Genomic DNA, 19,922 nt, shown 5'->3' with positions numbered 1-19,922 from the left:
TCGCACATTCATTAAGTCAGCCAGCAGCAACAAGTTAAAAATCATGTTTTAAATAATGAAATATATTCTTTCTCTGTCAGTCACGCTCTTATAATCTCATTGTAATCATTCTCTCATTTAGAAAGAAGAGGAGGACAACTACTATTACGAATATCCTTACTATGAGGACGCGGGTGGCAAAGCTTATGAATCAACCACTGATTCGGAGGCAACCGCAAAAGAAGTCACGGTAGTCTACCGTTGTGCTTAACCCAAACGCACTTAACCCCATCCTGTAAATATCATTTTGTTATTTCGGCTTGACCAAGGATAACCTCTGTGTATCCTCTGTGCTTTACAGGTTACAGGCACAGATGGAGACAGTGTGGGGACCACAATTGAGATAGGTGGTTCTGTTGGCACTGGCGGCAATTTCACCATCTTGAGTCCCTCATCCTCTGGCTCATCCAGCAGCTCTGTGGGAGGCTCGTTGGGCACTGGTGGTGGAGGAGATGCCTATGGAGAGGAGGAAAACTATGACATCTACGGGAACTACGACAGTTTTTATGACGAGTCCACAGCCTCACCTGATGGTGACACCTCTCGACGTGTCACCATCAGCACCATTGGCACCGGTGGTGAGCTGGAACTGGGAGCAGCGGCAAAGGTTGACCTGGATGCAGCAACTGGAATTGAAAGCAGCGTCATCACTGGTGGAGGAGCAACTTCAGTGACCATTACCACTAATAAAACATCAGTAGGTTGACATTAATTGCACTGCTTTCCTCGCTTCATTATTAGTATGACCTGTAAATTTAAATATGTATTGATAAGCCTTTGGAAACATTAAAAATCATATGGTTTACTTCATTACACACATAAATGGCAGGCCTACCTGTGCTTATATACATGTGTCAGATGCAAAAGCAGGGGCTTCTTTGGCCCCTTCGTCATGTTATAATACGATAGTCCACATGGGGGTAGCAAAGTCAATTTGATCCTGGATATAATTGAATATGGCTGCAGTGGAGGAATAGTTTTACATTCTTTTGTTGAATTCACTGTCTGCGTAGCTTTGGGGAATTAATTAAACTATTAGTCACTTAATTCATTAGTCGACCTGCACTTTCTCTGATAACAAATTAATTATTATATAATGTATATAAATATGTATAATAAAATGCAAGCGCAGCATGGTGGTGGAGTTTTTAGCGCTGCTGCCTAAAACCTAGAATGTCCTGGTTGTGAATCTACCTGCTGACCTTTCTATTTTGAGTTGCATTTGCATTTGCTCCTCGTGCTTGCATGGGTTTTCTCCAGGTACTCTGGTTTCCTCCCACAGTCAAAAATATGCATGTTAGGTCAATTGGTGACCCCAAAACGCCTGTAGATTGTGAGTGTCAGTGGTTGTCTTTCTGTGTATGTCTCTCTGTGTTGGCCAGTTAAAGATCATAGATGGATACATTAACATTCATATGCTAGTAGCAGCCTTTGTACAGTTCAAAAGCTACATTATATATTAGATTGTAAAGCTCAAAAATGCAGTGTTACGTTGGTTATTTTTAGATTTATTATCTACAAAGGAAGTAATATTTTTGTCTCTACCACTAGCAATTTTACACATTTGACACATTTTGCTTCTATCGAACGCACTGCTGCCATTAATGTTTTTGTTTGTTTCTTACACAAAGTATTTGACAATGCTTTACTGCACGTGATTGGTATTGTATCTAAGTAACGATATCATTTACAATAGGGGGGAGATTCCTATGACTACGGTGATGGATATGATTTTGGTGTAGACAGTCATTACACCACTGATGGAGGTGGCAGCAGCAGCAGCAGCAGCAGCAGCAGCAGCAGCACTGTGCACAGTAGTAGTGGTGGAGGTGGCAGCAGCAGTTCTTCCATCAACATTGGGGGTGGGTCTGCCGGAGGTGGTTCTGTCTCTGTAGGAGGATCTTCTACTGCTGGAGGTGGATCAGCCAGTGCCGGCACCAGAACTGGTGGGTCCATCACCACTGGAACGGGTCTGGGAGGGGAGGTCTATGATGACTACCCTGATCTGAATGGGTTTAAAGAAGAGCACATCACAGACTATGATGACATAGATCCCTACACCTATGAAGAAGTGGATTACAATGACAAAGATAACAAAGTGCTGCCAGCTAAGACTACCGATTATGGAGAGGTGAAAAATAATGTAAAGACATACTGTCAAAGACATGATGCTGTAGATGAGGAGGATAGTGTTGTGATGAGTTTGTGTCTGTTTGTTTGCTGTATAGGTTGACGGAGCTCGTGGTGAGAAGGGACAGAAGGGAGAGCCTGCTGTTATTGAGCCTGTGAGTATCAGTGATCTGAAACAGCCCACTTAGGTAAAAAAACGTAGTTTGCTTATGTTTGTGTGCACATCTGAGTATGCATGGATGTTTTTGCCTTCAAGTAGAGTACATATGTATGAGCCACACAATCCAACCCTCACTGGTGAATGAGAATGTTCAGGCCAAACACTCATTAGGGTCCACCAGACCTTTGTCATTGAATCCTTGAGTTGAGCTTACCTACCCCTTATCTGCCCCCCTTATCTGCGTGGACTTGCTTATGCACATAGTTGTGTTGCCCTGTCCAGGCTGACATGATTGTGTGCAGTGAAATACCTTTGAATATGTTGATTCTTGAATTCACCTTTCTCTCTTTTTTTTCTAAGCAGGAACAGAAAATGGGCAAATTAGTTTTCGCTATATGCCCCAAATTCATGGCATTGGTTGCTTAGTTGTAACAATATTATCCCATAAAAAAAGATCAAATTTAAATCTGTGGGTGTTTGTTGGCCCTGGTCATCATCTTGGTCAACATACGAGTGGCTTAGGTACTTCAGGAGATATGGCAGGACTGTATTTTAAACAGTTAAGTTGTGTCTGCTGGGACAATGGCCATAACGTGTCTATGACTTCACTCCACAGTTCAAGTTCTGATGAGTTAGAACTCTTGGATGAAAGACACACGACATCTCCAAGAAGATGTTGATGAAAATTAACTAATTTAGGTACTCATATACTATACGCAGATAAATTGGTAAAAACTATTGCGACTCCGTTTGTGTGCTTGCAAATGCGAACCAGACTTGGAGAATCAACAGCTGTTTCATTTCAAACAACTGTGACTGAGCTGCACTAACTATACATGCCTCTGAGACTGAGAGTGAGGATCACTTCCCAGTGTGTTTTTGTCTCTGATAAACACCCAAAAAGCTGACATACCGTACAAACAAATGTAAACACATGCACACATTGTACCCGAGATGTAGTCCATCTCCAACACTCACACGTTAGGCAAATCATAGAAATGGGGAGAGTCAGAGATTGGTTGTAGTCATTTTATGATAAAAACACGGAGAAGTTTGATGGAAGAAAATGCTGTGATCACGTAATTCAAATAAGTGTGGAGAATGTATGGGTTTCTTTATGACAAAGCAGGAAGCCAGAGTGTGACCACAAGAGCAAACAAACAAAGCAATATCTCTGTAGCCACATAGCTGCAACAATGCATCTGCAAGTCAGATGCTGGTTCACACTGACCTGGGATATTTTGCTGTTTTGTTTAAAGGAATCATATTTATGGCATGAATATGCTTTAATAAATCAGTTGCATTTCAAAGCACAGACACATGCATAAAGTGGCTTCATGCTGCATGCATGCTTAAAGATCTCATCTGACAGTATGGCTTAATAAATCATCAGTCAAAATTGATTCCTTCTTCCTGTTGCTTGTCCACCTGCGAGCACCTAAGGGTGTCTTTGCCTTTGTTTCTCTGCAGCCATTCACCCTTCTATTCTCCATGGATTATTTGCAAGCATAAGTGAAATGACATGCTGGAATGTACATTAACTCGACAAGGACGTTGAGATGGAAAGTTGATAGGCAGATGTGTTCGCACACGTATTCGTGTGCACTTAACTTCTTCATCCAAAAGCTCTGCGTTAATCGACCGTGCTTTGGAGCGTATCTGCACCCCGAGATTGCTGCAGACAAACACATACTTATGAATGAGATGAGTTTTGCGGGATTCTTGTGGTGTCTGATCTCTGTGCTTGTGTGTTTTACAGGGGATGTTGGTGGAGGGTCCGCCTGGGCCTGAAGGGCCAACAGTAAGTCAGTCTGTCTAAACTTCTGTCACTCTTTTTTCTGCTCGTTTTTTTTTTTTTCTTTCCCTCGGTGCCCAGTAATTACTGGAAGCGTTTTTTAAAATCTCTGTTGACAAATAAGAGCTGAGAGCAGTTTACATCACCAATTCCTCTAGGCTGTTTACACTATGCCTTTTGGATAAGAAAATGTAGGGCTTTGCTGCGACAATCCTAGGAGCCTGATTTTGAATGTAAAGGGAGTGGCCAAAACACTTCCCCTGTAGAGATATAGACGCATCCAAATGTGGGGGAACTCAATTTTTGTTTTTTCAGACACAGTTGCTCTTGACACCCTGCAGATGGAGTCTCGCAGGGCCAGCCACTTAAGCATTTAGCTGTAGACAAATAGAGTCCCTCATAAAGCTGTGCTACATTGCCTCATGCATTCCTTTCTCCCATGTGTGACCACTTTACGAGACAAAGGCAGAAAATTGGGGCAAATATGTATTTATGTTTAATTATGTATGAATGCACGAGTTTTAATTATGATCTTGTGCATAAAATAGGGCCTCCCCGGACCCCCGGGTTCTTCCGGCCCACCAGGCAGTCCTGGAGATCCTGGAGAGAGGGTAAGTGTAGATGTTTGTGTTTCCCACATTTTTTAGAGATATAGAAACATGGAAGAAACACACTTTTGTCTGTGTGCATGTAATCATGTGTGTGTTATTTTTTATCTAAGGGCCCTCCGGGTCGCTCTGGTCTTCCTGGTGCTGATGGCCTGCCAGGCCCCCCTGGTACTGTCCTAATGCTGCCTGTAAGTAACTTTCTCTTGTTAAAAAACAAAGGAGGCACTACCCTTTTTCAGATCCATTTTAAAGCACCAAACCATCTTCCATGGTGCTTAATACAACTAGCATGATGCATCTGTTACACACGAATATTTTGCAGTGCAAATCTTTGTTTTGGTAGCCAGCTTGTGGTATATTTAGTGAGTAAGATTGCATTACTCACCTGTAGCTCTCATTCTTGAAGCCCTTTTGACTCGATTAAGTTTAACTTTTTCCAAATTCTTGAGCATAGTTTTAAGCTATCATGTGTCCTTTCATTAAGTCGTCTAGTTAGACAACAGCGGTGTCGGTTCCCTCTGTAGTTGCAACTGCATCCAGTGATTCATTACTCACACGGCCATAACTTCCTATGCTGTCTACCTTTTTTTACTTTCTTTTCCTTGTCTGTCTGACACTGCTGCCGCTGAACCTGATTAGTTGCACAGATGTGAAGTTGTCTACAGAGTTGTCTGAGTAAGCCTTATGGCAATTTCTGTCTGGACAGGAACTCAAGTTGTTCTGGTGTGTCAATGGGCAAAAAGCTTAAGTTGAAATATGATCCCTGAGCTCCAAGGCTAATGGGAAACATGCATTGTTGCTTCACCAGAAACAAGTGTAGAACAACTTACATTTGCCCACTTACATTCCACTCGTTCTGCCATCTAAATTTGTATACTAGCAATGCGTCTTCTTCCTATTTTCTGGAGACAGGCACCTGTAGTGTGTTTCTCATCCTTGCAAATCAATTATTTGATTTAGCAGATTTTTTTAAGGCTTTGATGATGCCAATGTCAGTAAAAACATGAAAATTGTAAAAGGAATGACATGAAGCATTAAAAGAATCAAAGACAGACCAAAAGGCTCACAAATTGGCAGACAGGAAAGAAAAGAAATTGCTGCATATATTTGATTATGACTAAGAATGCAAAGGGAAGGGCTAATATTTAATCAAACTCAGCAGAAATTTACACAGAAGAAGAAACTGTGGAATTTGGAATTTGCTGTGGTTGAACGGCACTGGCTCCGTTCCGATGTTTTGCTTCTTGGTAACAGTGTTTCTCTGATTGTGAAATTCAGCACAGTATTTCAGAGTTCAGTGTAAACTAATCGTCAGTCCGCCTCCTGAGGACTGTGAAATGTAACCCAGGATGCCTGGACAAAATAATCCTGAGCTGCACTACAAGTCCTCGATATCAACCTATGGTGCAATGCTGGCTTATCACCACCAGGTGCCAGTAGAAATCATAGCTAGTTGCCTGTTAAGTCACCCTCTTATGTTGCTGCTGTTTAAGCCTGATGCTTAGCTTAGCATCTTTTAAGTAGTTGATGGAAACAGTCCACTTATTTCCTGTGCATTCATGTTTTTATTAATGCTTTTTCAGTTACTATAGTGTGCTGGAATCATTTTGACTTTGGCAAAGTCTCACCAATCTGTGATTCCCTCCATAGTTCAGATTCAGCGCTGGAGGTGACGCTGGACAAAAGGGACCTGCTGTATCAGCACAGGAGGCTCAGATGCAAGCCATCATGCAGCAGGCTAGGGTAACAGTTCACACTGAAGCACATCTCCATCTTTGTCTGTTTAAATGTTGTGTTAAATGTTTTTATTCCTGTTGTTTTTTTCTGTCAGTGCTGTGTGTCTGTAGAATTCTACATTTATTTTTTCTTTCAGCGCTTTTCATATGCCATTGTTTCATTCTATGTGCCCTATATATTTTATATATAAATTCCCATATACATAAAGTCACATAAAAATACTGGACACATACAGACACACATAACATGTTACATTACCTACAGTTTTTTTTCTTGTTATTTTATATATTTGTACATTTACTTTGTTCAATTGCTAACCATTAGCTCCCTATGTTTAGGTGGCTATGCGTGGCCCTACAGGTCCCATGGGTTTGACTGGCAGACCTGGCCCGCTGGTATGTATTTTGCTGTCACCTTTGATTAGGCTCAATTTTGTGTCCTTAATCTGATCTGCGCTTACTGTCGTGCACAATAAACAAATTTAATATACAAACAACTTGTAGCCCAATTGAAAATCTATTTATTTTTCATTTTCAGGGTCCTCCTGGTGTACCAGGACTAAAGGGAGAGTCTGGAGAGGCAGGCCCTCAGGTAAGACGTTATAGCACTAAATTTAGTTTTTAAAATGTATTTCTGAAAAACAGAAGGAACTACATCCATGCAGTCCCCTTCTGAAAACCTGTTAAATTATTGTTGTGTCTTATTAATGCTAATAAATGATTTTTGAAAACAGAGCAATATGCAAATTTCCTCATTTCATAAATGACATTTCAGAGATTATAAATGCAGAAAAATAAGCAAATGCTTTGGCGTTCCTGTTTCAGGGACCACGTGGACCTTTGGGATCCCCTGGACCTACTGGAAAGCCTGGCAGAAGGGTAAGTAAGAGTGCTGTATATATTTTCTGACTGTTCTTAATACTTTGCCAGTATTTGAGAATGCTGTTTTCAAACTAGGCACAATCTGTAGTTTGTTGTTTATTTGCTGTGTTCGTACTTACCCTTTAACAGGCTTAGGGTCTTTATAACTGTTTTTTTGTAACAGGGTCGTGCTGGAGCTGATGGTGCCCGGGGCATGCCAGGACAGTCTGGACCCAAGGTACCTTGCCCACCATAGTTATCTTCTTAGGTTATAATGAAGTCAGTGGAAAATAGCGTTAATGTTTAGACATGAGGTCCTCAAATGGCTCTTTATCTGCTCTTTAGGGAGATAGAGGGTTTGATGGTCTGGCTGGACTTCCTGGTGAAAAAGGACATAGAGTAAGTTGTTTTGTGATTCAAAAAAATGTGTTTTTAGATAATGAGCAATTGTTTGAATGTGTGCCACTATTTAATGAATGTCTGTGGTTTATAGGGTGAGCCTGGCCCCACTGGACCTCCTGGTGCTACTGGAGAGGATGGAGAGAGGGTAAAGCATTACAAATTTCAGTTCCCACCTTTCTTTAACCCTGACTTTGAATTGGTTCTCTCAGTGTAGGAGGGCTGATAGGACTGAACTGATAGGACTGTGTACGCTTGTGCTGTATCTCACCCCCTAACCTTTATTGTCATGCCACTGCAGGAACAGCACTGTTAGAAATTACTCCCTCTTGCCAAATTCACCTCTTTTTCAACGTGTAATTTTTACTTCCACTTGCTCTGCCTGCCTCTCCTTCCTCAATCAAATTTTCTGGTTAACATTATTTCTTTTTATCTCAGCACACCTTTATCTGCTTCTAATCTCCTTCTCCATCCTCATTACCCACAGTTGATGAAACCTGATCCCCACTTCCCCTGCTTTTTCTTTGTGTCTTCCCATTATCTCTCACTCCTCTGTTACACACACACACACACACGTTCTCACTTTCTCCTCCATTGTCATTCACTGTTCGTTTCACTTTCTAACCTGTTTTCTCTCTTTCCCAGGGAGATGATGGAGAGATCGGACCCAGGGGACTTCCTGGTGAACCAGTGAGTGATCACATGTATAAGCATTCAGTCTTAGACTGGGAAATTGCATGATCGAGCTTAGAGCTCAGAGCTCACCCCCATCGTGTTGTTCTGCTAGTGAACACTCATATGATCTGATAACATCATATATCATCTGCAGACGTTCACATTCGTTTACATTGAGCATTAGGTTGCTGGAAATTGTGTGTTGATCAGAATCAACATAGTGCCTCATGTATACTAGAAAATCTTTGGACGTGAGCTTACATCAAGCAACCTCCCATTCTCTCAGACAAGCTATTCCCAATTGATGAGGGAAAAGACAAGGAAGGAACAACCATCAGACAGCCCTTTATTCCTCCTGTTATGATTTATTTTGTCCACCAGGGTGTGCTACATTGGTTTGAATTCACACTACTAGGACAGTGCGTCCTGTATTGTCCTGGTAGTGTGAATATAGAGCCAATGTGACAAAGCAATGACATTCAAAGCATTGTGTGATAGGCATAGCTGTGGGGAATGAATGTGCAATGGAAAAGAAAGGGTTTTACCTTTCCCTCAGAGTCTGACTCTGTGGAATACCCTCAAGGACATTTGGGAAGTCACACTGTTTCCAGAAGTATAATTTTAAAACTTGATTTTGGTGAACATGTTTGATAATTTATCAAACCTTTTGCAGGTGTTGTGTCATTCTCAGTCTCATAACCCTTCTTTGTCTTAGGGACCTCGTGGTTTGCTGGGACCTAAAGGACCTCAGGGACCTCCTGGCCCACCAGTGAGTCCTCACACCCACCTCTTGTATTCTCATGTCCATGCTCTTACTATAGAAAAACATTTTTTACTATCTAATAAACAACAAAATAACAATCTCTGCAAAGAACACCCACAGATTAATGCAAAACTCAATACGTCTCGGACAGAATACACACAGAGTAGCATATGTTATTGAATTAGACTTCAGCATTCCAGACAAATGTCTACAGTGGAGTAAAGATTAAACCTAATGTTTAAAATTTTTCACCAGATTTAATTTTACATGGACAGTGTGCATCACTCCAATCACTAATCTTGATCTGTTACAGCAGGACATAGTGATCCTGGATATACAATAATAAATAATAAATATATATGGATACAACTTTAAACCTCAATGAAAGAAAAAGCTTTAAGAGCTACAAATACGATTCAGATTACTAATTTTTATAAGTGTCGTGCAGATTTTCTGTTGTTTGCTCCTTCATGATGCGTGATCTCTATGGGTATGTGCTGAATGTGTTCATCTCATCTTCTGTAGGGTGTCACTGGAATGGACGGCCACCCTGGACCCAAAGGAAACATTGTAAGTGAAGATTGAATAAATTACACTGCTAATATACAGCATCAGAAACATTTCACATCTGAGATAAAACCAAAAAACTAATACAAAGATGTAGCACAGAATCTAAAAAGGACCCACTTCAACCTTTTTTGCTGTATTTTATCCTCAAATCTATAATATCGCCTTATGAGCCCTACACACAAACACAGTGTTGCACTCAATGGACACTTAGCTGATAATTAAGAATAGGCCAGCTGTGTTTAGATCTATTTGAGCAGTCTACTATTGCCAATAGTAGCATTCCAGGTCAATTTCAGGTGGTGCCTGGCTGTAGTGGGAGAATACCTGGCAGGGGCAGTTTGTCTGTTATGTTGAAAATGTTCCAGCTAGGTAGAGATGGAAGATCAACCACTTTGCCCATAATCTTGGAACAGGGCAACATAATTAATTGTCAGTTTTGTATTTCTGGTTCAGCATTTTTTTTTTTCATTAGAAAAGTTGGTGCAGGAATGTCTACTATGTTTATGTGTCTGTCTACTTTGTACCAAAGCAAGAAAGGTTTTGGCCTGCTTAGGTTTTAGGGAGTTAATAATTTTGGATGCACTGTTGGAGAGCTTCTAATTTATATCTGTTCCGGGCAACATTAACTTTTAATGGAGCAACAAATCAAACTTATTTTCACAAGGGACATTTTCCTCAAGTAAATAGAGTAATCACTCTTTGTACTGTATTTTTAATGAGATTTCTAAAATTAACCTAATTGTTTCAGGGACCTCAAGGCGAGCCAGGACCCCCTGGACAACAAGGCAATCCTGGTGCCCAGGTCAGTGAGGAGCCAGCAGTCTGACACTGCATTTTTGTCTTATCTATCATATGTTGTGTTCTGAGCATTTTGTTTCCTCCCCACAGGGACTTCCAGGGCCTCAAGGAGCCATTGGACCTCCAGGAGAGAAGGTAAAGTATCACACGATAGCTTTATAATGTATCATGAAGCATGTTACTCCTGCAGCTCCATAGAAATATACCGCCAGCCTGATAAAATGTTAATAAACCCAGAATCCAAAATCTATAAAACTGCAGGAAGTCTCATTGGTTCACATGAGCTGAAAGCCAAAGTGCTTTCCCACTCAGTTCCAAATGCTTATCACGCTATTATGCAAATGCATCCCCATCCCCACTGCAGGACCAAATGATGCTTAGTAGATAGTACAGATAGACAGATTTTAATCCTGATACATTTGAATCCAATTTCAACGAAATTGCATTTGCCAGTTTATTGGGAATGGTTTATTGAACACTTCAAATGATGTAGCTATTATGTTTCTCCTCATTATAAATGAAATATTAGAAGTGTATGGTGTTTGCAGAAGCACAATCCAGTGAAAAAATAAATAAATACAGTAAAAAATGATTTTAAAATCTTGGTTCAGAAATGCAATTAGTAGCTCAGGTTGTTCATTAATCAAAAACACATGGGTATCTGGATGATTAAATAGATATAAATGGAAGCAGTCTCACAGATTTGATGTAAGTACGTCATTAGATACTTGCCAACTGAACTGCCAACTGTTAAATGTTGACACGCAGGGGGTTTGCTTGATTGCATCAAACTGAGCCAAATTTTAGAGCTAACAAGAACAAGACATTTCGATGTTGCCATACTGATTAGCCACACCAGCAGCGTGCTTGTAGGATGGAGTTGGTTAGTCCACCCCTTTGGTGCAAAACAAATGGATTTGGATATTTTTGGATGAATAATCACTTACTTCAATAAAACCTTTACTCATTCCCTAACTTCATGTGTGAGGTTGGCATGTTTGGGGTTTTTAGAAAATGTCTCAAGTCATATTGGATGCATTGCAATGACTCCGCATACATACGTTCACTTTGGGTGAATTGTGTTAATGTTGGTGGTCCCCTGGCTTCATCACACCAAAACTTGGTTAATTAAACATGACAAAGGGACAAAAATGAATGTGTATGGAGCAATGTGGGCAAAAAATTAAAAGCTAATATTAGGGGAAGCTGAAGTTTAAAAAATAATTAAAAGACTACTGTTTACATTACAGATGGGCAGTATGTTGTATTTCACATCAAAACCGCACTTTTTCACTGCATGATATTCAAGTGTTGAAAACAATACGAATTTGTCAAAATACGTCTTGTCTTGTCCTCTGTCTAGGGTCCTACTGGAAAGCCAGGCTTGCCCGGAATGCCAGGAGCTGATGGTCCTCCGGTGAGTTTCAATATCACCCAGGCAAAGTAATGCACGTAAAAATAAAACAACTTCTCTCTTTCTGCTTCTCCATCTTTTTAAGAGCAGTTCATAAATGTGAGAAACATTTTTGAATCAGCACATCAAATTATAATGTTTAAAAAACCACTTGACACGTTCACCGTATACTGAGATAATTATTCCACAGAAACATATGTGTGATACCACACACTGCCGCATCTGTGTAGCTGTAAAACAACACACACACAGACAGCACTGAAGACACCTGTGCTAATGGCAGATGTGTCTTGTGAGGCTCCAGGTGGCACCTAAGAGAGACAGAGACAACAGAGGCTGTGAAATATAAATAACTGCACTGGAAGAAAAAGACATGAGGACATTTGATGAAAGAGAGGCAACAGCGATAGAAAAGAGCAAACACCATACAGTGTCCCATGGCCCTAATGGCTTTCAAGGTTTTTTTGGAATAGAAATAGCTCTCTGCCATTTACACATTCTGCTTCTTTTTTATTCATCCATTTGCTGCATTTTCCATCAACTGCAATATTGTCTCTCTCAGAGTCAATGTTCTCTCTCTGCCCCTTTTTTGTCCTGTCTATAGTCTCTATTTCCATTTCCATTCTTGCTCACAGCACTAAAAACCCATCTTTGCAGAGTTCCTTTGTCTCAAAAGAATGCAATCAATTTCTTCCCTTTTTTTTTTTATCACCCGCCATTCATGTGTGGATAAATGTGTGTTTTTGTGACTCCTTTTCAATGTGTGTGAACAAATACATGTACTGTGTATGTGCAATGCATTGTATGGTCCCAGAATTTAATAATAGCTGGTAGTGCCTCTATACTGCTGTGCAGTAAAGATAAAAATCCCAAATGAGATTAAACTCCAAAGATTTAGATTGCAATTTCCCACTTTGCAATGCGCTACAATAGTTTTATAACCCAATGACTCCGTTATAAGGGGTGCTGTAGTATTTATGCAGATAATTGCCCTGTAATTGTCCAATAATATATTCCTTAATATTTCACAGGGTCACCCTGGAAAGGAGGGGCCTCCTGGAGAGAAAGGACACTTGGTAAAGTTTCTTTCCATTTCTTTTATTTTTTGGAGCTTTTGTTTTTTCTTTTCTTTTTTCTATTTTATTTTCCATGTCATTGTCCTGGTTAACATACTATTGAATAAACACTCAAATGTTGGGTACATATGCATACTGTAATTGTGTTTCTTACAAGCTCTCACCAAACATCTATCTCTGCAGGGCCCTGCTGGCCCTCAAGGACCCATTGGTTACCCTGGGCCTCGAGGTGTGAAGGTGAGTGGATTATCACCCTCCAAGAATTTTAAGTTCAACATTATTATCTACTTGCACTTTGCAATTAGCAACTCTGATGTGGGGCTAATAGTTGCACATTACATAAGTGCCTGTTATTTATAAGGTCTGTCTAACCAAGCAAGGATGATTTGTTACATGTTACATATTAACTTTATATAATGATTAAAGAGTGAAAGTCCCATTTTCAGATCTTGCTTTTTTAGCTCCCATACAGTGGTGCTCAGGTTAGTCCCAGGGTCTGATAACAGCTCAAAGCACACAGCCCCTCTCTTGTTTGGTGTCATTAGTAGCTGATAATACCCAGACAAAAGAGATCCCATTAAATAATTCTTTCCAAGAAAGTGTGACTGATCCAATCATTAAAGCTTCCACGGGGGAGGAGGGGATCACACAAGTGGCTTGACTTCCAGCTAACGGCGGTGGCCCTAAATGGCTGAAGTCTGAAAGTGTCTAGTCTCTCTGGGAAGATGAAAAGGCTTCCCAAGAAAAGAGGGTGTGAGGATTTTATATGACAAAGTGCAGATGAAATATCTAAATGCCTCCATCACAAAGTGTATCCTACTGTATATAGCACAGATGTTTCACACTTAGTAATTAAGCTGTAACAAACATACATGGGATGACTTCCCTGTCTTATTGTAGAAAGGCGTCTGTTCACAGTGGCAGTGAACATTCTCTTGCAACAACGGCACTTTACAATTCAATTCATTCTTTCCTTTGTCTAATATGCACTGGATCAGTCTGTAACTTCTGTCTGTTCTTGCATCACAGGGAGCCGACGGTGTGCGCGGCCTTAAAGGAAACAAGGGTGAAAAGGTACAAAAGTGACTGTGTGAAAGCAAGATACTCTAAACTTCAGTGAAATTGTAGTTTTTGTATGATTTACACTGAACAATAATGATGATGATGATGACTGTGCTGCTGAAATCTTTCATGCTTATGATAATATCAATGAAATCCTGTGAAACTCATCTGAGTTTTGCTGGAAAGGGGCTATCAACAGTTTCTATGGCAACAGGGGATCTTTCCAAGACTCCACATCTCTGTGTGTGTGTGTCTGTGTGTGTCTGTCTGTGTGTGTATCTGTGTGTGTGTGCATGTGCGTGTGTGTGTGTGTGTCTGTGTGTGCTTTTATTTGTGTATTTGTCAGTGTATGAGTGCTGTGAATGGTTTCAACATCTGTATTATCCAATTATTTCTCCTTCATTACATCCTCACCTCTCATGTCTTCATCATTCTCTTGCCAGGGAGAAGACGGCTTCCCTGGCTTCAAGGGAGACATGGGTATCAAAGGCGACAGGGTAAGGCTTCTTTGTTTATATTCAAACAGTACGTGTCAATCAGATCTCTGTGCTGGAAGCATCGTTCAAATTCATCTGAATGTTTTGACAATTGTAATATCTGCATTAAAAATAAGCGTTTGGGGCTAAGTTTTCTCTGTGGGCGACCTTCAATCTTTCCTTATGGCCAAAGCCTTTGTGACTACTGTGGAATTGTGGGTAATGAGCAAACATAAGGTGCTGTTCCAATTGCCAGCTGTTGCTGTGTGCGTAAGTGTTTTCAATTCCTTTTCTATCCTCTCTGCTACCCTTCCGGTCAGTCCTAACCTCAACAACTTTAGGATACAAGCACACGCTTGACAGGTGCACCCAGCAACAGCTTCCTTTTCTAAACAGCATTAGGGACCTACACTGTCAGCTCGTCGGAAAAACACCTTTACAGTGAGAAACATAACTTGCACCAGTCCTTACTTAAAACAATAAAACCCTCGATCCCTGACCAGGCTGTCTATACCCGAGTGCGGAAAGGAAGGAGAAATCAATGACACTTAAACCCCTTCAAACTCGAGAGCCACGGGGCTTCAGCCTGTTTTCCTCCAGAGATGTAGCAGATCCAGATGAAAGCAAAGATTTGAGTAGGCTCTCTGCTCTGGAGGAGTCAAACATGGACTAGAATCTAAATGACTCATTTTTAAGCACAGTTATGAAAAGTATGTGTGTGTGTGCGTGTGTGTTAGTGACCGCTCAATTTGAAGTGTTCTCTTTGATGAGCCTGTAAGTGTGAGTCACGTACAGTTTGCTTGATGCTGTCTTATGTGTATTTTTGAGTATGGATGTGTGCTCACTTGCTTGTGCTACTCTGCACAAGGCTTTAACTAGATATGGTTCACACACCACTGGGTCTCTGCAGAAGTGACTGGTTATCAAAGCGGCATTGTACATTTAGCGTGTGTCCTGCTAGAAAATATTACGAACACTCTAACAGAGTGTAACTACTTAGCCTTTACACTCATGCAAGATTTTGAATGATGACTTGAATATCCCTAAATGACCAAGGAAGATCACTCACCTAGTTTTTCACATGACTAAATGAATATGAATGTGATTTTGAAAATGTTAGGAGTTAGCTATACAGCATGGATCTCTTTTAATGACAACTTGGGACATGATACAGTATAATATCGCATATGTAAGCATTGAGAAGCGAACAAAAATGTTCTAACTTTTGCACAAAATGATGTGTTTGAGCAGCCCTCCATCAATCAACGTGTACACAACATAGTAGGTCTTCCGACGTTTTAATACCACTGGGCATTTTGACCAGAAGATGCACTATGGAGGAATGTTTACTGGGTAATACAAGAGTGTGCAAAACACAGGTTGTTGTGATTCCCAGTATTCCACTGATTTACAGCTGATAGCAGATGGCAGCTTTAAAGTAGAAGATGTTATTTGGTTTTCCAGGGAGAGCTCGGACCAGCAGGACCTAGAGGAGAAGATGGGCCAGAGGGGCCAAAGGGGCGTTCAGGGCTCCCAGGAGACGCTGGTCCTCTTGGTTCCACCGGTGAGAAGGTAAGCTCTTTTCACATATTTTTGCAGATATTCTTTAGACGCCTATTTTTTTTACACTCACTGATGAAATAGCACAAGAACTCATAAGTTGTTATTTTGCATCAGTCGTGTTTGATATAGGATGATGGATCAGCCGAGCTTAACAAGGAAAATAGTTTTTCCAATCGTTCCGTTGTGAACAGCATTCGATTTTTCACTGCTGCTCCTCTGGAACCAGCAGGCAGCATATAAAATGGATTCAGTTGTTAACATTCTTTATTGTTAAATTGAACACTTGGTAAGCTGTTGCCCACAATACTTTAGCAGTTGTGTTGAAAATAAAAAAAACTATATTCATTCTTCCACGGGATGCAGCTTCCTAATGATCTTTCACTAAAGGCTTAAAATAGGCTTGAACAGATGTTGAGTATAATTTAGTCTGTGCTAACAAACTCACTCACAGTCCGATTTGGCAAGTCATTAGTCATCTAGCACAAGAAGTTAAAGTGAAAACTGGTTATGTTCCACAATAACAACAGTGCTTGTGCCAATATTTCAGCGTTTAACACTGAGCATAGTTCCTATAAATAATGCTGTGTTTGACAGGTGCTTGTCAATAAAGTAAGACATACATAATAAATACTATTTGCATTCATAGCTGTACAGTGAAGCCTGATGCAGCATTAGTGATATTCTCTCATTGTACAGCGTTTATCCTTTTTGCATTGCAATCAAAAATGTATACTGGATATTTTCATTCACAAATTGATGTAAATATCAAGAGTCTTGCATATTTAATGTATACATCTTATTCATCACACACTATTTCCATATAGATTGCCAAATCTGCAGGTCTTTTAACTTTGTAATACTTTGTTGAAAAATGTATTCAAGTTAATCTGATAACAAATTTGCTTGTGTTTTTTACAGGGTAAACTTGGAGTCCCCGGATTGCCAGGATACCCAGGAAGACAAGGCCCAAAGGTAACTGCACACATGTTTCTAAACAGCACTTGGTTGAATGATCTGAGTATAGAGTAGCTTTAATATGCTATCAATAATGGAGGCTATTTAGCCAAAATGTCTTTGCACATGTGTCACCATATAAATGAATTGAAAGAGAATAAATGCATATGTGTGCATGTGAAGGCTGCTTTGCTGAACTTTTGATGGCTCATTCTTCAGCCTCTTTGAGGCAAAGACACTGTCTGACAACCGGACATGCTTGAAGCTTACTGATCAAAGAGCCGGGGATTTGAATATGCCTTTTGGTGTCAGCACTCAGCTCCAGATGCGATGCACACAAAAAAAAAAAAAAAAAAAAAAAAAGTTTTTTTTATGGTGCACACAATCTCCTGTTGCATTTAATCGGCGAGGAACATGTCAGGGAATACGCAACGAATGTGATGCATGAAGATTGTCTCTCAAATGGGTAATTACTCTCTTTCTCAACCACAGGGATCTCAGGGTTTCCAAGGTTTCCCTGGCGCCAATGGAGAGAAGGGAACTCGGGTATGTGAGATAAGCTTATTATTCTCCTCATATATAAAATAGTTGAATCAATATGGGCTCGGGGCTCGAGACAGACTCCTGTCCCAGCTGCAGATTTATCTAACGTGGGGAAGTTGCCTCGCTCCAAAATAAAGATTTTTTTTTTTTTAACCAAGGACAGAAAGACAATTGTATTCCTTTTTCATTACTACTTACACGACCCATTTTAAACTACCCAAAGCATTGTTTATCACTTCTGTGGTACTTGAGCAGTGTTTCATTTTCTTTGTTTAAGGGATGGGCCATTAGCTTGCCTGCAAGAGTAATGGTTTGTCACCAAGAGTGGAGCAAGGCACATAAAGCTTTTCATCTTCACAAAACATTTGTGAGGTTTATGAGACCAAGCTCCCAGACAGAAGAGGATAATAGGTCAATTAACATAGTTTCATAGAGCACTCCTTTGAAACTTCAGAAAGCCATAATTGTTTTTCTCAATAAAGTTGTATGCAACCTGTACAATTGTCATATTGCTGTAAAATCATTATTTTGTGAGTTATTCTACTGAAAAATACAGTCTGTCAGGTTATGTTAGATGTAATATCTAATACTAAACAGGATCAGGACATCCCTACTAATTAATGATAAAAGATGATCTCACAGCTCCTAAATAGGACGGATCAGCTGAAATGTGCTTGCATTTCTTAACGATGCTAGTGCCGCTCCTTTGATCATCGTGTATGTTCTTTGTGTCCACAGGGAACAGCAGGAAAGCCTGGCCCACGCGGACAGAGAGGACCAACGGTTAGTCTTACTCAGCAGACTCGTGCCTATACACAGATGGCGAGCTTGGCTGTGTAAAAGTGGAGCCCCAGTCTGCTTGAGGGAAATCCAAACAGAGAAAATAATTAAGCGTAATATTTTCAGGTCACCGATATGTCCTAGAACCTTGGTATGATTTTAATCACATTGTCTTTTCACAAGGGGCCTCGAGGAGAAAGAGGACCCAGAGGACCAACAGGAAAAGCTGGACCAAAGGTGAGTAACATATTTCACTACCATTTTCTTGTATATATTGTAGTATAAGGTCATCATTTACTTTATATCCTGTCTCTTCAGGGCAACTCAGGAAATGATGGCCCACCAGGACCTCCCGGTGAGAGGGTAAGTACCCTCACAATATCATTCTGGCAATTTATAGCCTCATAAAATGTCAGTTTCCATAATGTAGAACTGGTTATTGACCCCCAGTTGTTTATTATTTGCTTCAGGGTCTACCAGGGCCTCAGGGACCAACAGGTTTCCCAGGACCAAAAGGCCCACCAGTAAGTCCAAACTCATGCACCAAGTACAGCACGCTGTATCATACTGTACTGCAAATTGATGTATTTGTGTATTTCACAGGGACCTGCAGGGAAAGACGGATTGCCTGGACATCCTGGACAGAGAGGAGAGACTGTGAGTAAACCGCTCTAATTACTCAGCTCTTCATCTATATCCCGCAGTCTGTTGTGTTACAATTATGATTTTTTTGTCTGAAACACACAGGGGTTCCAAGGCAAGACCGGCCCCCCTGGACCTCCAGGTGTGGTTGGACCTCAGGTAAGTAACAGTGATGATTTTAACTTGACTATTGCGTTGATTTGGTTGCAAAGCTAAATTTATTAAATCTTTGTGGAAAAACAAATCTCCATTAAAGTGCTAAATATGCAAATATTGTGTTTTGTAAATGTCTTAGGATAAATGACCTGCCCTTATACACATATCTCACAAGCTATGACCCAAGTGTTGTTCATTCTCTTTCATACTAGTAGTGGAGTCTTCATCTATTATGCATAAATGTTTAACAGACTTTTCTTCCCAGCCACTCTAATGCAAGCTGAGAACATTGATGATAATGGAGCGGAATGTGGACTTAATGACTAGTAGGCCTCCCACACAGCAAATGCTCAGTTTAACCGCGGAATGCTTTGTAATAGATGGAGAAATTTATAACATTTTATGTATTTAAATTGCTGATTTTGCTCACACTGTTCTTTCTGCCTTCTTTCAAACTAGTTTCTTTTCTTCACACCTCCTCTGCAACTGGGTTTTATTCATTAGTGTCCATGAGTTTACGATTTGTGTGTGTGTGTGTTTCAATTGTAGGGACCAACAGGTGAGACTGGACCAATGGGAGATCGTGGCCACCCTGGACCCCCAGGCCCACCTGGTGAACAGGGTCTACCTGGAGCTGCAGGGAAAGAAGGGGCCAAGGTGAAAACTGAGGCTTCATTTAACATTGTTTTATCAAAATACAGCATATTATCACAGCTATTACA

At 40.5% G+C, this 19,922-nt stretch overlaps 1 protein-coding gene across 3 annotated transcripts in view; it reads left to right on the top strand.

Moving 5' to 3' along the window:
• The window catches only part of col5a1 (procollagen, type V, alpha 1), a 69,407-nt gene that overhangs the window by 33,159 nt on the left and 16,326 nt on the right, over nt 1-19,922 (top strand). For all 3 annotated transcript variants that reach the window (XM_067483347.1, XM_067483346.1, XM_067483345.1), the window contains exons 6-39: nt 122-229; nt 341-736; nt 1,736-2,170; nt 2,268-2,324; nt 4,089-4,130; nt 4,673-4,735; nt 4,846-4,920; nt 6,383-6,475; nt 6,808-6,864; nt 7,007-7,060; nt 7,294-7,347; nt 7,514-7,567; nt 7,675-7,728; nt 7,823-7,876; nt 8,374-8,418; nt 9,119-9,172; nt 9,692-9,736; nt 10,485-10,538; nt 10,625-10,669; nt 11,898-11,951; nt 12,980-13,024; nt 13,208-13,261; nt 14,054-14,098; nt 14,530-14,583; nt 16,027-16,134; nt 17,044-17,097; nt 17,572-17,625; nt 18,361-18,405; nt 18,586-18,639; nt 18,721-18,765; nt 18,873-18,926; nt 19,006-19,059; nt 19,150-19,203; nt 19,750-19,857. In XM_067483347.1, coding sequence (XP_067339448.1) covers nt 122-229; nt 341-736; nt 1,736-2,170; nt 2,268-2,324; nt 4,089-4,130; nt 4,673-4,735; nt 4,846-4,920; nt 6,383-6,475; nt 6,808-6,864; nt 7,007-7,060; nt 7,294-7,347; nt 7,514-7,567; nt 7,675-7,728; nt 7,823-7,876; nt 8,374-8,418; nt 9,119-9,172; nt 9,692-9,736; nt 10,485-10,538; nt 10,625-10,669; nt 11,898-11,951; nt 12,980-13,024; nt 13,208-13,261; nt 14,054-14,098; nt 14,530-14,583; nt 16,027-16,134; nt 17,044-17,097; nt 17,572-17,625; nt 18,361-18,405; nt 18,586-18,639; nt 18,721-18,765; nt 18,873-18,926; nt 19,006-19,059; nt 19,150-19,203; nt 19,750-19,857 — 2,721 coding nt within the window. The remainder of the gene's footprint in view (nt 1-121; nt 230-340; nt 737-1,735; nt 2,171-2,267; nt 2,325-4,088; nt 4,131-4,672; nt 4,736-4,845; nt 4,921-6,382; nt 6,476-6,807; nt 6,865-7,006; nt 7,061-7,293; nt 7,348-7,513; nt 7,568-7,674; nt 7,729-7,822; nt 7,877-8,373; nt 8,419-9,118; nt 9,173-9,691; nt 9,737-10,484; nt 10,539-10,624; nt 10,670-11,897; nt 11,952-12,979; nt 13,025-13,207; nt 13,262-14,053; nt 14,099-14,529; nt 14,584-16,026; nt 16,135-17,043; nt 17,098-17,571; nt 17,626-18,360; nt 18,406-18,585; nt 18,640-18,720; nt 18,766-18,872; nt 18,927-19,005; nt 19,060-19,149; nt 19,204-19,749; nt 19,858-19,922) is intronic.

Source organism: Channa argus, chromosome 18 (genome assembly GCF_033026475.1).
Source record: "Channa argus isolate prfri chromosome 18, Channa argus male v1.0, whole genome shotgun sequence".
In the NCBI taxonomy this organism is placed as follows: domain Eukaryota; kingdom Metazoa; phylum Chordata; class Actinopteri; order Anabantiformes; family Channidae; genus Channa; species Channa argus.
Note: the sequence above shows the minus strand (reverse complement) of the source record. Positions and strands in the feature narration are given on the sequence as shown.